Here is a 20,804-nt window from a genome sequence, read left to right as displayed (position 1 = left end):
ATTTGTGTGTGTGTTTTATCTCCCTAGTAGAATGCAATCTCCTCCTTGAAGGCTGAAATGCCACTAACCCCTAACAGGTGCAGAATGAATGGATGCTGGGTTTGATTAGGAGGGTGCTCACTTCTCTTGTCTCTCCTCTTCAAATTAGCACGTACATAGCTGTTTCCCCATTCTATGTCTTCTAAAGACTGTTGTATTCTCGAGGGCAGGCTCTGGTTTTTGTTTTATCTGTATTCCTCACCTAAATAAATGGTTGGATTAGATCAGATTGGAGGGCTCCTTCTCACTAGACCTTCCAACAAAGACATTTGTTGGACACTTTGTAGGGGAGATTTCTTGTTTAAGAATATGACTTGGACTAGAAAGACACAAGGTCCTTCTCAAACTGATCCTAAAAATACCTAGAGAGGCAAAGCTCTTTCTCACCAGGGACTGCTCTCAGTTTGGATGGAACAGTGAGGTCTTTATGACAAATTTCCTAAGATCCAGCAAGAAGTGGCCACATGTGAAAGATATATTTCCCAGAATATTTCAAGTTTTATAAATCGAGTGCCATAAAGGACCTCAGAGGTCACAGAGTGCAACCCTCCCCACTGGCCTTTCACAGATGAAAAAAAAGGCCACCAAGGAGGAGTGACTAAGGTCACCCTTGGGGTAGCTGGGTCTTCACTCTGGGCCCTCTACCTCCCAAGATTTTTTCCACCTTGCCCTGCATCCTGCCTGCCTGTCTTCTCCCTAAGCATTCCAATAAACCCAAAGACTGAGGCATAATTATAAAACTGAATGGTAATCATTCTGATGATTAAATGGGTAGGAGTAACTGCAAATGGCAGAAAAAAGCCCTAGTCTGAAGTAATTCTACAGTTGTGTATTTTAAGGATCACAGCACTGATGGCAATTTTTGGCAAGCCACCTGATGTAAGCCATGTCACATCAGGAACTGGAAACGTCAATGATCTTTCTAACTTTAAATATAGCTCATTACCTTACAGCTAGAATAAAAAGAAAACGACATCCAAACTTTTAATTTTTTTAAGGAGCATGTGACTCTGAGGTAGTTACATGGAAATGAAAGGGCAGGCTGGGCTTAACTGAATGCTTCAATTTAACTGTATGGGTTTGGAGAAAGATTCAGGGATAGCAATTTCACCATCAACTCTGACAAACCCACCAAACTCATGGACTGATCTGATTTTGTTTTCTACATGCAACCCCTTCACTCCCCCAATTCAATAGTAAAGTAAAAGTGTTGTGAGAAAAGAAAGGTGCTGCTATCTGGATGACAATTTAATTTTACCTGATATTGGTTTGGATGCAAAAGAAAACAAAGCCTTGGAAAAAAGTTGACAAGATCCTGCGCTGGGCTGGTGTTATTCCTTAGCTGTTGCATGATCTGATACTAATTGCAATGTTTCAGTTAATGCCAACTATTGTGACACAATGACACTGCTGAAGGCTGGGCAGCTTTTTAAAACCAGAAATGAGGGTAAAATATTATCTGAACATACCGGCAGGATGTAATTTCAGAATTTCAGTAAGGATCGAGTCTTTCTAATGTACACAGACTGGGGTCTGTGAATTTGGTTTTAAAAAATATTTTGATAATGTTATTGACTTCAATATGACTGACTTCCTCTGTAATCCCAAGTATGATATTTCACACATTTAAAAAAACCCCATTATTTGGAGAAGGGGCCTACAGGCTCTTCAGGACTTGCAACATAGAAAGGCTCAGAATTGCTATTCTAGCGGCTGAGTGGGAAGGCCATTAACTCCGCCAAGCCACGGAGCGCCACGGCCGTGGTCTCCTCCTCCTCTTCTTCCTTAAATCGCAGGGATTCACTGTGGTTTTCTGGCTGCTCTGTAACTTGCTGGGGGAGCACGTTCCACAGGAAGCTGACACTCTAAAATGAATCCACACAACAGCAAGATGCAAATACACGCAAACACATGTAAAGTAAACGGAGGCCGTATCAATGGACGTGACACACCCACACCTATGTAATGCTACGTGTTTCTTGCATGTCACTTAGCACGGGAGCATTTAGTGAGTTGGGTACAGAAAATAATAATGATGATAATGATGACATGATGATGATGATGACATTGCTGCTGCTTTTAACTAGATCTTTTTGGTTTCCAGGTATTTTAACATATTCCCTATCACATGATCTCGTCACAAGCCTAGGAAGGAGGAAGGCAGAGCTCTACTCCACGAATGAGGAAGCCGGAGTGGCTAAAGGGCTCCCCTAAATGGTCAAGAATGATGAGCCCGGGAATCTCTTTCTGCTCGTTTATGTAAGAAGCATTAGAAGAGGGGCGGCCAGGTAGCACAGCGAGTAGGAGCACCGGCTCCAGTGTTGGGATGACCTGGAGATCGAATCCCGGGCTCGGACGCTCAGCACCACACCCAGAAATAACTGGCCGTGTAACCTTGAGCAAGTTACTTAACCCTGATTGCTTTAAAAAAAAAAAAAAGAAGCATTAGAAGGGAGACATCACGGGAGTCCTTCAATCAAACAGGCATTTATTCAGCGCCCGCCCTGGGCTGGTGCTGAGGCTACAAAGTTAAAAATGAAAGTTTCTGCACTTGATATCCTAAGCCTGGGGAACTGGGTTGGGGGCTGAGGGAGATGCCACACTGAAGAGACTGCCTGAAGACAGAGAAGGGCTTCAATCATAGGGAACAGCAAGGAGTGCATGCCAGGCCAGGAGGCTAGCCAGAAAAATGGCAGGGCAGGGCTAGGAAGCAGGACATATGAAGGCCGGGGAGGTAAGCTGGAGACAGCCTAGGAAGGGCCTTAAATGCCATGCTAAAGAACATTCGTTTTATACTCCAGGCAATGGTGGAGACACAGGCTTTCCACCAAGGCACCATGGAGACATTGGTTTCAGTCGAGTGGCAGGGATGGAAACCAGACTTCAAGAGTCTGGAGAGCAGGTGGCTTCTTTTCCCTTTTCCAGCCACTCAAAGGTTTACTGAACCGAATGAAGGCTGATTATATCACTCTGAGACAATGGAAGCAATTCCATGTGCATGAGACACTTCCAGGTATTTAAAACAAATTTGCTACAAAAAACACAGAAACCTCACAGAAACTGTGAGCAAACAGGAACCATTTACCTTATTCAGTTATTAGCAAGGTCTACACATGACCAAAGGACTTGCTGAACGAACACACAAAGTGCTGTGCAGGTCCCTCCCAACGTTGTGACACATACTGGAAGACACGGAGAGAAGTATTTACTGCTATAAGATAGGGCAAATATCAAACATGGATTAGTTTGTGGAGAAAAATCAAACCTCAAGTTCTAATCAGAATGCTAGTGTGAGGAAGTCACGTGGGAGGCTAGGGGATGCAGCAGATGGAGCACCGGGCCTGGAGTCTGGAAGACTCATGTTCCTGAGTTCAAATCTGACCACAGACCCTGGGAAAGTCACCTCACCCTGTCTGCCTCAGCTTCCTCATCTGTAAAATGGGTTGGGAAAGGAAATGTCAAACCACTCCAGCATCTCTGCCAAGAAAACCCAAAATGGGGCCATGGAGAGTCAGACAGAACTGAACCAACTGAAAAGAGCCCCTTCTGTTCATGGAAGCGATGAGAGCAACGGCAGGAAAAAGGATCCTGACGTAAAGAGGGGATCTGCAGTTTGCATCTTCAGCTGACTGGAGAAGAGAAAGAGAGTGCATGGGACATAACACGAGAAGGGGCAAGGCAGGCTTTTATATAATGCTTTAAGGTTTGCAAAGCACGTTGCAAATATTATCTCTTTATTTTCACAACAGCTCTGGTAGAGAAGTGCCATTATTATCCCCATTTTACAAGTGAGGAAACTGAGGCAGAAGATATTAAATCACTCACCCGAGGCCACACAGCCAGTAAAGATCTGAGTCCAGACTCAACTCAGGTGTTCCTGACTCAATGCAGCTGCTTCTGAGTATAACTGTCTATCCCCAGGAAGCACAGCTTTGTAGCAGACCACAACTGGCTGAATCACATCTACCAAATTGATATTCTTCAAGGCCAGGTCTGATCCAATCCCTACCCTCCTCGATAGGCTGTGTTGGCTCCCTGAGCCCTCCCGGGTAAAAGCCAAATGCAGATGATGGCATCTGAAGCCCTTCCTAACCTAGCTCTATTTTCTCTTTCTGGATCCAGCTCACCTAACTCTCCCTCCCAAACATGCTCCAGATCGATGTCTGCTCCCCATACATGGTACTGCCTCAGTCCCATCTCCTTGACTGCACAGGCTGTCTGTCCCCTCTGTCTGCATGGCCTCCTTGCCTCCATCTCCCAGAATCCTTCAGTCCCATCTACTTGACTGCACAGACTGTCCCCTGTGTCTGGACGGCCTCCTCGCCTCCATCTCACAGAATCCCTCGGTCTCCTTCAAAGCACAACTGCGGTTCCTTCTCAGTCTACATCTATAATCTTATGAAATTAAAAAAAAAATGCTTTCCCCCAACGATAACAAAACATAACCCAGGTCACTAATGGTAACTCATCAGCTAAAAACAAGGAAAAGAAAATTCATCAAAAATTTTATTGCTTGTTTCAAAATTTCTGACCGTAAGTCTGACAAAACTGAGAGCAAATTAGCCAGAGAAGCACATGTTGGTATGAGATTCAGCAGAAAGAAACAAGGTAGGTAATTAGATTTTAATTGGATAGCACCCTGATGGTAATTTGATTCCTACTTCAAATTTAACATAGCTTTCCTTATTAAGTGCCTGCTACCTGCAAAGTATTTTGCATAAAGTGCTAGGCTTACAGAGAGGAGGACAAAGACCCGACCTGCCCTTAAGGGGTACATGGCATTTTAAGCAGGGACTTTTGGTAGAGGAGCATGGAGAGCTGTCCGTGGTCCTTTTCTGGTCAACATTTTGACTGACACCCTTCGTCTTCCAATCAGAAGGGTTTCCCATCCTCCCCTGCGACACAGGAAAGCCAGCAATATCCCTATTTGACCATGGAAAGAATACTGAAGCCTACAGGCATCTTGCCTCTCTACTGGGAGGGTAGTAAAGATGTGTGCGCACTTTGGGGGTGCATGGCATTAGGAAGCCTAGGAAGGGCTACCTGAGGGTTCTGTAGAGTCCAGATTAAGGGGGATGATGGTTTTGTCTTAGACGGGCAATGTCTGCAGTATTGTTTAGTTATAAATGCTGACAAATATTGACTGGAGTGAGTTCTGTGGAGCCATGCCATATTAGAAGTGGCTGAAGGAAGGAGCATTATTTATAATGGAGAAAAGACGGCGTGGGGCATAAGCCAGCTGTATCTACTTATCTAGTATTTGAGGGCCACCAACTAGATGAATTAAATTGATCCTGCTTGATCAGAAAGGGAAGAACTAGCAACAAATGGGTAAAAGTCACAGAGGGCAATTTAGGCTTGATGTAAGGGAAATCTTCCTGATGATCAGACTCAAATCAAGTCAGTAAGAATTTATGAAGTGCCCAGGCACTATGCTAAGTACTAGGGACACAAAAAAACGACAAAAGACAGTCCCTGTCCTTAAGGAGTTATGATCGAATGGAGGAAACAACAGGCAAACAACTGTACAAATAAGATGTGCTAGTGTTAGAGGGTTTCTTTAGGCTTCTTGTAGAAAATAGAATTTTAGCTGAGACCTGAAGGAAGGCAGGAGGTGGAAAGCACTCCAGGTGTGGGGAAGAGTCAGTGAAAGTTCATGAAGCCAGAATTTGGAGGATCTTGTTCTTGGAGAAAGGACAAGGAGACCAATGTGACTGGATCTTGGAACATGTGCAGGGGAGTAAGGTACAAAAAGTCTGGAGAGGCAGGAAAAGGATTTCAAAGTCAAACAGCATTTTCTATTTGAACTTGGAAGGGATAAGGAGCCACTGGAGTTTATTGGAGAGGACCATGTGGTCAGACCATGTGACAGCTGGTCTGTCTAAACTAAGGCCACTGTGATGGTCTAGGCCTCAGGAGATGAGGTTCTGCACCAGGCTGGTGACAATGTCAGAGGAGAGAAGGGACATTTACAAGAGGTGTTGCCAAATAAACTCAAGAAGCCTTGGCAACAGACTGGATGGGGAGGGGGGTGAATGTGAGGAGTAGAGGCTGACACTTGGGTTTAGAGTCCTCCCTGGGGGGGGAGCAGCGAGTGGGAGGGATGGTGATGCCCTGGACAGTCAATGGAAAGTAACGGAAGTTAAAAAGAGGGGAGAGTTTAGGGGGGGAAACCAGAACTGTCAAAAGTACAACCGGCTGCCTTGGCAGGTACTGCATTCTCCCTCATGGGAGGGCTTGAAGAAAAGATGGCTACTTGTTAGCAATGGAATTAGAGGGAGATTTGTTCAAGTTTTGATTGGATTAGATGGTACCTTTAGACCCTTCTAAGGGTGATACTCTGTGATCTCGTATCATTATCTTAAAGTCTTTTTCTTTACCCAAAGACCTGAATATGAATGGACTGAAGGAGCTGGGAACAAATAAAGCCTGCTGAGCTCTTGGGTTAAATTTCACTTCGATGTGAAACATGACTTCCTGGAACATAAGTATGCTTTTTGTCAGAAGCACTTTGGGGGCCAGATGAGTTCCAATGGATTGCATTCTTATGTTCAAAGTCTATAAAAGTGCTTAGAAAGGGAGAGCAATCTTTTATTTGCATACAAGGTTGATTGTATCTTATTATGTAAAACTATCAGAAGTTGAGTGAGAGACTAAGTCAATACAAAATGACCTAAACCTCATATTAAAATCTTTATATGAACTTGGTCGTATAATTAGATGATTTATATGCAACAGCGATTTTATTTTGGACACTTGGCCTTAAGTGTCCATTTCACTTCATGTAATTGGAACCGTTTTACACAAATTACAATTTTTAATTTATATGAAAAATATAACAGGCTTTGCTTTGATGTCTATTAGTGAAAAATAAAAAAACACACAACAAACACAATACCACACACATTAAAAAAAAAACCAAGGTTTTCTATAGAACTTTTAAGTTCATCTTATTTCTATCCCAAGAATCCAAGATCTTGGATTCGAATGGAAATCTAGAATTATCTCACTTGCCATTTTCCCCATTATATAATGCAGACATTTGACTCTCAAATAGTTCATGGTTTCTAATGACACCATTTCAAATATATGAACCATTCTAAGGTATACAACAGTATTTCCAAATATAAAAAAGTATGCTGGAAATGTGAAGATAATTCAGCAGCATTTACAGAGGATTTTTACTGAGAAAATGGTTTTGGTTTTATGTTAATCTTAAATGGAAGGTCACAATTTTTGTTGAAAAAATGTAATCTTCTGAAGAAATAGATGTGACATTATTATGCAAAACCCATGAATTAAAATCTGTATTTTCACTGGTAGCTTTAGAAAAGATCCTGACTATAAAGCTTTCTGTAATGTCACTGTTTCTGATATTTCGGACAGTGCTGCTTACTGATTCGAAAGCTAAGTATTTTAAGAAGGATATCAAAATTATTTTAAGGTCAAACTGGCAATATGTTGATTATTAAAAAATGCAAGGCAAGTGCTTTATTACATTACAGTCTGAGAGTGTTATTGTAGTTTAAAAATATCATTAAATCAGCACAAACCAACACTTATCATTTCCTGCCCATTTTTCACACTGAGCTGCATTCTGACTATGAGTAATCTGTTAATCTGTTCTTTGCCACGCAATCCGTCAAAGTGACAGATTCATTCCATCCCTAATACATAATATCTTCATTTACTGTATGCCTTGGTGCAACTTTCTTTTTGCCAGCATTGAGACTTGGAAAATCTCAAGCAAATTTATAGAATGTCACTCGGGTTCTTGCTTGTTCCCATTCCTTTCATTATTCTAGCAATAAAAAGAAAACTTTTTTTTCCCCTGGACTTCTAATGTAAATTAATTGTGCTTTGTAAAGTAAGGCAATTTCAGGTTTTAGCAAGCCTTGTTAAAGAGGTCAAAAAAAGGGCAATGATAAAATATGGAGAGAATACACCAGTCCTGGGGTCCAAACACTAAACATAATAGAATTTTCTGCCAACGTCTATGGCTAATGAATAGATTTTTCTCAGCCTCTAGCAGTAAAGAAGAAGAAGATATCATTTCATTAAGCTATATAAAGATGAATCGCACTAAAAGGGGGTAAGATAAGATTTCAGTTGGCAGACAATTCTTTTCTAATGATAGCTATGTGGTAATTTCCTTTTAGTCTTGACTTTCTTTTCATCATTGGGGCTGATGAGATGACCAGATTGTAGGTTTTTGTGGCCCACTATTGAGATGACATAAATGGTGCCATTTGAAAAAAAGCTTGAAAATGTTTTATTACCCAATTTAACAGAAAATATTAAGCCCTTCCCTACCTTAATTGCTTTGATTCATCTCTTTATAAGTCTATTAGTTTGGCAAATAAATAGCATTAAGGACTTTGAGAAAGGCAGGGTGCATGTCTGCAAAATTCCAGCTCATTCACATTCAATCTCCATCAAATAATGGATATTGAAGCTTATCAGTTATACACTCTCACTGAGCTTTCCTCTTCTGGTCCAAATGCTCATGTACTTAGGAAAATGTGGATCAGCTCTGTTTTATTTTTATTTTTTTACCTCAAGCTTATCAAATGCAATGAGGCCATTTATTTTGGGAACAATCTTTCAACAAATACCTGACCTTATCTTCTCACTAGCCCAGCAATGCCCTGAGGTGCAGACTCCAGCAGGTATGTCTTAATGGATGGTGAGGAGAAGAAAAGTTTTTTTTTTTTTTAATGAACAGACAGGGAAGAATCACTAGACAATAACATTATTGTTAATTCAATTAAAACTTTTAAAAGTTGCTTGTCTTCCCTTTTTGAATCATTAATGGGTAACAGTATGTCTGTTACTCTGAAAAGATTTCGCTTAGCTTTCAAACTGATATTCTTCCAACGTAGGTCCCTTTTCCATTTCAAAGTTTACAATGGTTATCTATCATCCCTAAAAGAAAACCTCCAAGTCTGGTTCCGACCCTCGTCTCCAGGGTTATTTCCGAGGCCTTCCTTCTCGTACTGCACTGCAGTGTTCTTACATGGCCCGCTGTTTTCTGAGCACAGCATCTGCACAAGTAAGTGGCTCCTGGCACTCCCTTCCTACCTCCCATGCCCTCAGTCCCTGGCTTCCAAGTGCGGCTCAGTCCCCCCTCCCTGCCCTAGGCCTCTTGTAAGTCACCGGCACTTCCTGGCTTTTATTTAGCTCCTTGTGTGTGCACAGGTTCTATCTGCCAAGTAGAATATAAGCTCCTTGTGGGCAGGGACTGGTTCTTCTTGACTTCTATATCCCCAGGGCCTATAGGGCTTTACGTGGGGTAGGGACTTAATGTTTGTTGAATTTTAAAATGATGTCAGGAAAAAACCCCATAATACAAAGATGGAAACTTGAAGGATAAACATTCCTACAATGAAAAATATTGGCTTCAAAGGGCAAAAGTTTTTAAATAGAAAAACAATTTCCTGCATAGGTGACTATACCATCAACGAGCAGGAGCAGGCTATATTAAGTGAAAATGTACATGCCTGAGGGGGCACAATCCCTCCTTTTCCAAATCCTACACATGCTAAGTCCTGAGTATTATGATGGGTGCAGACTATTAGACTGGGAACTCCATCCACATGGGAAAGGGCTGTGGCTTTTTAAAACTCCGAATCTCTCCCTCCAACCCTTTGTCAAAAGTCAGGGGAGAATTCTGTATTTGGGGGGAGTGGTGGAGGCAATCACACCTGTTTCCTGGGGGCATGCTATGGCCGGGGGCACCAGAACCATTTCACACTGGCACTGACTGTTACACTTTCAGTGTGAATGTGTACACCTTGGGCATAAGCAAATGCTACAAACCAGTGCTCCAGTTACTGACTGTTTAAAGTGATGGAGAAAATGTTAACTTCAAAGTATGTTGTATATAATATTTCTTTTTCAGAGAGTCAATTGTTAAGACTTTACGAGCATACCACTGTAGTGTGACATAGTAGACTTGGATTTAGATTCTGTCTCAGGCCATTTTCTCTCTCTGTGGTGTAGCCGTCTCATTTGCAAAATGAAGCGGTTGGATTCAGTGACCTCTGAAGAAAGTTCCAGCTCTTGATCTGTGATGATATAATCTAGCAGTATTTGCTGGTAGTCCTGGAGTGGGAAAACCCTCCACCAATGAAGATTAGCAACTCCTGACTTTATCTTTAGAGTGTTTCTAGGAGCACTAAGAAATTTATGGTCAGAAACAAAGGAGGCTTCACCAATTGAGGAAAGCAAGGGAGAAGCAAAAGACAGTCTACACTTGCTGTGTTCTCTGAGTGATGTCAGTGGATCTAGAGAAAAGTCCTTAGTGCACTGGGTGGGTCCCCTGCTGAGGGATGATGGGAAGATGTAGACAAGAATCATCCAGAAAGAGAGGGCAGGAATGGGCTGTAATCTACATTACTGAGGGAGTGCCCCATCAAAATCGAAAAGCTGATCATCTATATTAATAAACACACCTGGATACCAAGGGCAGGTAAAAAGCATGGGGACTCAAGCTTTCGCAGTCCAGATAGTCACAATCTTGGAATATCAAACATGTTTTTCCTGGGAAAGACAGTAATCTGCTATTCTAACACATTCTAATAAACTTTCATAATGAATCATGAACATTTTTGTTTCAAGAAGCATAATAATAGATAGATAAGACAGAATTTACAAAGCATTTTAAGATTTACAAGACATTTTATAGATAATATCTCATTTTATCCTGACAACAACCTTGGAAGAAAAGTGCTAGTATCAAATTTTAACAGATGAGAAAACTGAAGCAAACAGGGTTAAGTGACTTGCCCAGGGTCACACAGCTTGTAAGTGTCTGAGGCTGCATTTGATCTCATGTCTTCCTGGCTCTGGGCCCAGGGCTCTCTCCAATAACAATCCTTAGCTGCCTCACACAATGACTTTGTTATCCCCATTTCTAAATACTTCAAGGTTACTCTCATGGAATACTGCATACAGTCAAGAGAACCTGGATGAAGGCAGCTCAGTGCCAGTGGCTGGTTTTTCTTAAGTTCTTCAGGTCATTTTAAACATCTGAATGATTGAATGGTGCCGGTGAGAGAGTCTGACATCTGACGCTCATCAGTTCTCTTTTCTGGATTATAAAAAGTAGATGGATGGGCAGGTAAATATTGTTGAGGGTTGTTAATGGGTCCTTTGAACTTGTCTTTTTGAGTGGCCATGTTTTCCAGAAACACTGGACCCAGAGCATGCAGGAGACCCTGAATGTGTCAAAGATGAAGTATCTCTCAAACCCCTCCCCAAAATAATTTGTTGTTTGTACCCCAAGATGGATAAACATATAGGGGAAAAAATGTTTAGTTTTTTATAAAAAAGGCTGAATAAGCACTTGGACATTTACATTTATATTTTGCTTTGAATTGTTGATTTAGTTGAAGATTGAGGTTCTTAACCTGGGGTTCAGGAATTTAAAAAATATTGTTAATAATTATATTTCAATAGAATTGAGTTCCTTTATGCAATGATCAGCACAAGTCTGGGGAGGGGTTTATTAGTACTTGCCAGATTGCCCAGGGGGCCACAACACTATAACGTTAAGAATGCCTGGTTCAAGATTCCTGGCTGTACCTCAGTCTGGACCAGGAGCCATCAAGCTCCACCCTCCCCAGAGGTGCCTCCAGGCCTGCTTCTTAGCACCACTTCCCAGAATTCCTTGGCTTTCTTCCCAGCACTGTTCTGGGCCCAGACAGAAGGTCCTCCTACGGAAGGTCTTTGCCTATCTTCTCTCCCCCCTCAGTTTCTTTCCCTGTAGAAATCACTCCCTTATTTTTCCACACTCCAGGTAATTATTTCTCTGGGCACACACATGCTGGACATCTACTTCCTGCTTCTTGATAGTGCGGACTGCTTTGTTCTCGGAATCCTAGCGCCTATCACATAGCATAGTAGGTGATTCATGGTTGCTGATTTGCACTGAATACCGTCACAAATTGTTTTGAAAGTAATCACTAGGTATGATAATAGCAACTACATGGCCCATATGTGGGATAAAGGTGGCGCTTGGACTTGGGCTGGATATAGCAGGAAGTCAGATTGGGACTTCATCAGACAACAGAAACACTATTCCCTGGGTAACTAATGCCTGAGAATATTTTGCCTACCACCAAGGGATCCTGGGGGTAAGCAAGAAAATAAGATTAGAATCCATCAGAATAAAACCTTTTCAGGAAAAAGGCAAGTTCTTCAGAGTTTCCAGATAAAGTCAAATCAATAAGAAATCCCTGTCAGACAAGGGCTTTTCCAAGCATCATGAGTAACTTCTCTGAGACTTGAAAAGGCCTGAAATTACACTGGCATTAGCACCTGGCGCAGTGGCAAGGAGCCCTTTGTTATTCCAAGGCTAGGAGTCACCTTTGGCATCTCCATCAGGCTGCAGACGGTCTTGTAGAAGGGAAATGCTGGGCATGGTGCAGATAGAAGTGACATACAGAAGTAAAGTTTAAAGGACGTGCTTCATCCCTGCACACTCTAAAAGAAGAGTGACTTTTTGGTGGTCTGTCCCAACCCACTGACTCTAGCTTCAGCCTGTCCTGCCCAGTGTTCTCTGGGAGTGTAGGCATGCCTTGATTCAAATCACATGTGAAAATGCAAACTGAAAACAAGCCTCTCCCATTCCCCAAAACTCACTTTAATGACTGATGATGTAGTGTTGCTGAGCTTGGCTCAATTACAGTACAGCTATTGTTGTGGCAGTAAAGAAAAAAAAGCCCGTCCACAAAATCTTCCCCAAATAAGACTCACTTAAATCAAAATCTATGCACACTGTAATCAGAATTACATCACTAGTTGCATCTGTTCAGAAGCTTAGGCAAAAACTTCCTGCAAGGGCCCAAAAGGTAGAATTCCATGTGACTTCTGCAGGGCCCCAAGCTCTGGTTTGGGGTGAAGATTTTTCACTTCTTAAGATCTGGCACCTGTTAAAACCATCCAGTCCAATCCAGTCTGATCCAACCCAATCAATCTGATCTAATCTAGTCCAATCCAATCTTGTCCCATCTAATCAGAGCCCATCCCTTCCCATCCCATGCCATCCCACCCCATCCAATCTGATCCAACCTAGTCTAATCCTGTCCAATTTGACCAGCAGTTGTTAAATACCCACTGTGGGCTAGCTCACCAGGCTAGGGCTTGGGAAAACGAAGAAACTGAACTAAGGCCCTGCCTTCAAGCACTGGGCACTTTACTTTCCATAATTCAGATTCAGAAAATAGAGAACCTATGTAATATATTTTTTAAAAAACATGCTGTCCTGATGGCTTAATGAAAACTTTTTATTGCATTATGGTCTGAAAGAATTATGTATATAATGTACTCTTTTTTTTTTTTAAGCAATCGGGGTTAAGTAACTTGCTCAAGGTTACATGGCCAGGTGTTTCTGGGTGGGTGCTAAGTGTCTGAGCCCAGCTTCGAGCCCCAGGTCATCCCGACACTGGAGCTAGTGCTCTTACTCGCTGAGCCACCTGGCCGCCCCTATAATGTACTCTTAAAAGGCAGAAAGGTGGATGGTAGATCGAATCACAGACTTGGAGTCAGAAGATCTCAACTCGAATCCTGCCTTGGGCCATTACTGGCTGTGCAATCCTGACCACATCACTTGACCTTTCTCAGCCTCAACTTCTTCACTAGTGGAATAGGGGTAATCACAGCCCCTACTTCCCAGGGATGCTGTAGGGATCAAATGATATGATCTAGGAAGTGCTTTGTAAGACATACGTTCACAGAACTGTTAGCTATTGTTACTAATACAATTTTGATTAAAATGAATTAAAATCCTATAAGTGTTAATGAGTACTAATTTTGATAACCTTTAAAATATGAAATGCATATAAAACTTAATAATGGTTTTAAAATACATTTTCATTGATACATTTTCTTTCTGTTTCAAGCAAAATATTAACCAACAGAAAGGAAAGACATAAAATTTACTCTCTTTGGAAATCCCCAAGCCTGCAAAGAAGAGAAAGATGCTGACGATAAGCTCAGTCCAATGTAGTACGTGCAGGGGCCAAGGAAAAGAGAGCTTGCTTCAGCCAGCCAGTGCTGAGCCAGGGCAGAGCGGGGTCAGGGCGTATTCATCATCTGTCAAAGACTGGAGGGCTTTATCAGCCAATTATACATAGAAATAACTTCATAGCACATAAACATGGGACCGAGTTACCAAGAATTCTAGCCCTAACATGACCAACTGTGACATTTTTAGCACAGAGATAAGAGACGTATTTTTTTAAAAAGACTGTGCTATCTACTTCTGCTTGGATATTTTAGAATAATTTTATAAAATTTTGATTTCTGTTAAACTATTTAGCTATTTCCTCCCAGAAACTTACCAAGCCTCTCACTACTCTTACTCTCAATTTATCTAAGCTGAAGCAAGAATAGCAAGTGTCATCATACTCTGAAAGAAGGCCCTGATTATGGGCTCCATCTCTAGGAGCTGCTACCCAGAAGGTAATCATGGCTTATTTTATAAAATCAAGGACTAAGCAAAAATATCCTCAACTGTTTGGAAGACTCTAAACAAACATATAAATAAATGTGCCTGCTGTGAGAACAGAGCAAAACCTAGAATACCAGGAGAAGGCATTTGAAAATAATCTCTGTTAACCCGAAAATGGCATCCATTTTGCTTGGTTTGGCAGAATGTCTGCGTCTAGGGGAGGCAGCATTTCTCTGCATGGAGGATAGTAGCACTGCTTCCCTGAACCACTCTGTCTAAATGTCTGAGGTGACAAAGGGCATCTTTGGACCTTTTCGAGGCCATTGCTGTTCTAAGAGACGGTGCTATTTGTAACCTGACAGTATGGACACCCAGGGCTAACAAGATCCGAGGTCCAATTTCACTGCTCTAACACCTACATTTGTAGGAAAGGTGCTAAATGAATGTGAGTTATATAGTGACTCCTAAAGACAAATTCCTCTGGGTCAGACTTCTCCATCCCTTCTACTTCCCCATATTCTCTTCTTTCCTGTATCACCTGATTGTTACTCTGGGCTTAATGACCCTAATCATGTAGCACAAAATAAATGAGAGACAAATAAATAACTGAATGAATGAACATTCACAGAGCACTGACTATGTGCAAGGCTCTGTGCTAAATGCTCTGGAAGAATCTCATCTGATCCTCACAACAACCCTATGAGAGAGGTGCTTTAATATCTCGGTTTTACAGATGAGGAAACTGAGGGACTTGGCCAGGGGCACACCACTAGTAAGCGTCTGAGGCTAGATCTGAACTCAGGTCTTCCTGATTCCGGGACCTAGGCTCTACACACTGTGGCCCCCACTTAAGATGTGTTTGATGGCTCCTGTTAATGTTCTCCTATTCTCAAGTGGATGGGGGATCTCACTGACTTTGGGGTTCCCTCAAACAGTGGAGACTGCAGCTCAGAGACTGATTCACAAGTGCCACAGGGGAGCAGCGTCCAGCGAATGTGCTGGAGGCCTCCCTTCGGTGACTAGTGCAACACTCTGGCTGTCCATCCGGGCTAGCTCTTCAGTCAACAAGCATTTATCAGGCACTGCCTGTGTGCCAGGCCCTTGTGTATGAAGGGCAAAAGCCAAGGTCTGAAGCTGACAACTCTTAAATTAATAAACTTTCATGACCTTCATGACAAGATACAGAAGTTACTCAAACAGGGCGAGTTTCCTAATATAAGAGATGAGAAGGCTGAGTAATTAATGTTTGCTAACACCATACTCAACAAGCTTACATTGTAAGGGGAGATAACATGTAAGTAAACCTGTCTTCTCTTACCATCACTCATTCTTCTGATGATATCTTTTACTTTAATAAGAGAAAACCTCTCACGGAACGTGTTTATGACATCTGAGTTGTTTTCATCTCAGAACTCAGATGTGGAGGCAGCTCCTTCAGGCCACCAACTTCAAAACACACTTAAGCCATGGGCTACATTATCGCCATTTATGTGGACCTTTGTTTCCTCACTGATAGCTTCTTCTCCCTGACAGGAAAGGGACGGTCATCTCTATTGCTTCCATTATAACCAAATGTCAAATTTGAGGCAGTAAAAAGGGCATAAGTTTCATGCAGAGACTCACGTTTCTTCCTCGTGAGGCCCAAGATGCTGACCTTTCAGGATCGAGTCCAAGACTCATCCTGGAAAGGCAGCTGAGTTAAGTGGGCAGAATGATGGGCTCCTACTTTTATGGCTCCTTCAGAATTCTTTTATTTTTCCATTTTAATTATCTGTATCCTTTAAAGTATGTTCTTTACTCTGGGGTATAATAGTCCGGTATATAGTTGGTAAGATATAAAATAAATAAATGTCCAGAGATGAGGCACGGCTTTCAATTATAAGTTATAAATTTTTTTAACAAGATACGATTTCTCCAATTTTTATACGATGATACATGCAGACCTCATAATTTTATCACCTTTTATATTTATGGCCCAATAATGCCTTCTTGGCAAATCACAAAGGCTGCTGAATTTACGGCACAACAGCCTGATAGGTAATTTACCGATTCTCTGATTGACTGTAAAACAATTTTCTAGGAAAACTGGTGGATAACATACTGGCAAATTAAGTTGACTGCTTTTTTTTCTTCTCTGAAGAAATTTGGCTTTTAATTTCAATAAATGAAAATGTAAATGACCTTTTCTGAGTGATTAAACATTTACTGAGTGATAAAAACCATGCTATCCATTTAGCTGATGAGCCCTTCACCATCCTGGCTACCCTCTTCTGGGCCCTTTGGTGCCCAGGATCAAGCACAGTCCTCAGACACAGTCTGACTAGGGCAGAGGGCAGCAAGATCACTGAACCTGCCTCTCCCCGGAAGATGTGCCTCTTCTCACATGGCTTCAGAGTGCTGAGCACTTTTGGGGGCTGTCACACTGAAACTCTTCAATCTTTTCCAGGCAAATTTATAATTCCCTTCCCTTCCCAATCCTGTACCTGCAGAGCTGTTTTCTAGAACTCAAGTATACTATCTTACATGAGATTTTCATGCAGAAAGTATTTTCAGTTTAAACTTTAAAGAATTTAAATATAAAAGGTTCCTCACCTTCTGCGAACAGACACATCCACAAATGCAACCATGAAGTCTGATTGTGAGACTTATTTTGTATCTTATTTTGGATGCTTAGTCTTACTGTTTTCTTGTGATGCCTCAGCTATCACAGCAGCTCTAAGCAGACAGCAGCAGAGGTTGGGGAGGGGAGCTGATTGGCCCCAAGCCTCCCTGTTAGCTATGAGTGCAGGGAAGCCCAGAACCTGGGCTCCATCCCACTTTGGTGCCAATCCAGGGCTCCTTCCACCACATCACATTGACACTCTCCTGTATTTCAATGTCATTAATTTAGGATCTATGCTCTTTGGGAGGAAGGGTAGTTTGCTCTTGTATCATCATCTAGAAAATTAAGGTGTTGCTCAGAAAATTATTTTTTTTCTGGTTTTAACTTGCATGGGGGAAACTCTTGGTCTGGCAGCTTCCTCCACCAATGGAGACTGGGCAATTCTCATGTAACTTGGAGGCTCAGAGAGTTGTCTGGATTAGTTAAGGCTTTCACTAGGTTAGTAAAGAATCAAGATGTAAATTCAAGTCCTGGTTCCAAGAGTGGTCCTCTACCCTCTCTGCTGCTGCTACCTCTCTAGGAAATGAATGACATAAACAAATTGGCATGACAAACATTTATTCTAAAGAAATTAAGTTGCCTCAAAGTCCTTCAGAAACAGCTATCTATAAGGAAAGGCCAATGCTGGCTGACACTAATTCCATATCCTTCTTATCTACTGATTATCTAAGTTTATGGATTTATTAATAAGTAAGACAAATAGCTTTGCTGAGTAACCTGTCTAACTGAAAGTAATACAAGTTCATTTATTTATAAAGTGTTTAATTTAGACTTTGCTTTTTCCAAGTTGTCTGATCTTTAGCAGCTGTGGGACTTCTCTGCTCTGAGCAGAATATGGAATATGGGAACAATAGCACTTGCATTGCTATGACAAAGCACTTTGTCAACTTGAAAACAGTATGTCCACATAAGCCGTGAACAATAATAGTGAGGTTTTATTAAATTATCTAATGTTCCTTTATAAATCTGAGTTTTTAAACATAGTGGTATTTGATCCCAAGAAATTCTGAAACATGAAATAATTATTTAAATTCACAGAAGTAAACTTTAAATACTTTGAAGTTATAGAAAAATGATTTTAAAATATAATGAATTATCATTTACCAGTTAAAAATAAAAGTCATGATTAGCATTTATTCTAAAGAAAAACAGACAGGACAAAGCCCAAGTCAATGCTCTAAGGAGTTTAGCCTCTCTTTAGGAGAGCTGATGATTGCTTACCGAGGGTTAGAAGGAGAAGGAGGATCCATTTCTTTCTGATAGTGACGTCCTTGATTGACAGGCTGCAAAAGGTAGTGAAAAGAGTATTTAGAACATACTGCTGCAAATATTTTATTTGAAAAAGTGTTGTTCTTCAAGACATACTCCACACTGGAATTCATCACCTAATTCCTCAAACCTGTCTCAGTTTATTAACTGGTTGACTGATATTAGGTCATCAGTGACTGTATTAAAAATTCACCCCAACCTCTCAGGGCGACTGCTGGAACCCTAAAGGGAGAGGAAGTTCAGCTGTTCTGGGGGGCACCAGGCTGCATCCTCTTCCTTTCTTCTGTCTAGTTTTTAAAACATGGTGTCCTTTTTGGTTCTATACTTCCTCCTTCTTGACAGCCGAGCCTTGACTAGGTCCCTTTTTATATCTACATCTGAAATCTCACAATACTCAATACTACCATCTAGTGCAGGTCCTAATAATCTTTTCCCTAGGTTACTGGGATAACCCTGGAGCTGATCTTCCTGTCTCTAGGTTCTCTCTCTCCCTACTTCCTCTCCATACACATTCTACATTAGTCTTTTAAAAATATTTTATTTTACCTCCCAATACATGTAAAAACAATTTTTACCACTTTTTTTTTTTGGAGGGGAGAAGGCAGGGCAATTGGGGTTAAGGACCTTGCCCGAGGTCACAAAGCTAATAAGTGTTGAGTGTCTGAGGTCGTATTTGAACTCAGGTCCTCCTGACTCCTGGGCTGGTGCTCTATTCACTGCGCCACCTAGCCGCCCCAATTTTTAACATTCTTTAAAAAAGTTTGAGTTCCAAATTCTCTTCCTCCTTCCTCTCCCCCCTCATTGATATGGAAAACAATTTGATATAGGTTATACATGTACAGTCATGCAAAACACAATTCCACATTTGTGATGTTGGGAAAGAAAACAGACCAAAAAAACCCTACCCACAAACAAAAACCAAGGAAAATAAGTTATAAAAAGTATGGTTCAATCTGCATTCAGATTCCATCAGTTCTTCTGTACTGCTGAGAATGGATAAGATTACTCACAGTTGGTCATTGTACAATATTAAAGCTACTGTGTATAATGTTCTCCTGGTTCTGCTCATTTCACTTTGCATCAGTTCATGTAAGTTTTTCCAGGTTTTTTTTTGAGAGCATCTTGCACATTATTTCTTGTAGCACAATAATATTCCTTCACAATCATATACTACAATTTGTTCAGCCAGTCCCCAATTGATTCCCTCAATTTCCAATTCTTTGCACCACAAAAGAACTGTTACATGTTAGTGTTCCAGTGTTTCCACATTCCCCCCAACATTTGTCATTTTCCTTTTCTCTCATATCAGCCAATCCAATAAGTGTGGGGTTCCAAATCCAATAGTGATTTGTAACGTTAAAAAATTATATCTATAGATAATTTTGATTAATTTGTTTGAAAACTGCCTGTTCATATCCTCTGGCCATTTATCATTCGGGTCCTGGCTCTTATTTTTATAAATTTGACTCAGTTTTCCATATATTTGAGAAATGAGGCCTTTGCAGAGACTTGCTGGGAAGTTTTTTTTCACAGCTATATATCCTACTCTCCTACTATATATCCCGCCATATCCTACTCTCCCCTTCATTTCACCTGTTCATTCTCAAAAATGTTTTGCTTTTGATTACTTCCTCCTCTTATCCATCCTTGTTCTATCATCACATCCCCCTCCCCCCTTCATATCCCTTTTCCCTCCTACTTTTCTGAAGGGTAAGACAGATTTCTACACCCAAATGAATGTGCATGATGTTCCTTCTTTAAGCCAGTTCTGATGAGTAAGGTTCAAGCACTCCCTTACCCCTACCTTTCCCCATTTCCCCTTCTACTGTAAAAGCTCTTTTTGTACCTCTTTTATGTGAGATAATTTACCCTATCTTTCTCTTTCCCCCTTTTTCCAGTGCATTCCCCTTTCTCACCTCTTAATTTTATTTATTTAATAATTAATTATATTCAGCTCTCACCCAGGCCCTTTGTCTAAGTATATTCCTTCTAACCACCCCAATAATGATAAAGTTCTTAGGAGTTACAAGTATCATCTTCCCATGAAAGAATATAAACAATTTAACCACATTGAATCCTTTATGATTCTTCTTTCCTGTTTGCCTTTTTATCCTTCTCTTGAGTCTTGAATTTGAAAATCATGTTTTCTAGTCAGCTCTGGTCTTTTCCTTAGAAGCATCTGAAAGTTCATTTTCCCCTCTAAAGAATTATACTCAGTTTAGCTGGGTTATAATTCTAGTTCTTTTGTCCTCTGGAATATCATGTTCCAAGTCTTTTGATCCTTTAATGTATAAGCTGCTAAATCCTGTGTTATATTGACTGTGGTGCCACAACATTTGAATTGCTTCTTTCTGGGTGTTTGGAATATTTTTTTCCTTG

At 41.1% G+C, this 20,804-nt stretch overlaps 2 protein-coding genes across 3 annotated transcripts in view; both read right to left on the bottom strand.

Moving 5' to 3' along the window:
- CFAP20DC (CFAP20 domain containing) overlaps positions 1-20,804 on the bottom strand; it is a 223,495-nt gene that overhangs the window by 28,163 nt on the left and 174,528 nt on the right. For both annotated transcript variants that reach the window (XM_069084234.1, XM_069084231.1), the window contains one exon: positions 18,378-18,439. In XM_069084234.1, the coding sequence (XP_068940335.1) occupies positions 18,378-18,439 (62 nt within the window). The remainder of the gene's footprint in view (positions 1-18,377; positions 18,440-20,804) is intronic.
- Positions 1-20,804, bottom strand: part of FAM3D (FAM3 metabolism regulating signaling molecule D) — a 307,323-nt gene that overhangs the window by 172,032 nt on the left and 114,487 nt on the right. The window lies entirely within an intron of this gene.

This window comes from Petaurus breviceps, unplaced genomic scaffold (assembly GCF_028583685.1).
Source record: "Petaurus breviceps papuanus isolate PSGF00001 unplaced genomic scaffold, PetGlider_PUasm1.0 174, whole genome shotgun sequence".
Lineage (NCBI taxonomy): Eukaryota > Metazoa > Chordata > Mammalia > Diprotodontia > Petauridae > Petaurus > Petaurus breviceps.
The sequence above is the reverse complement of the archived record's forward strand: the minus strand, read 5'-3'. Positions and strand labels throughout refer to the sequence as shown.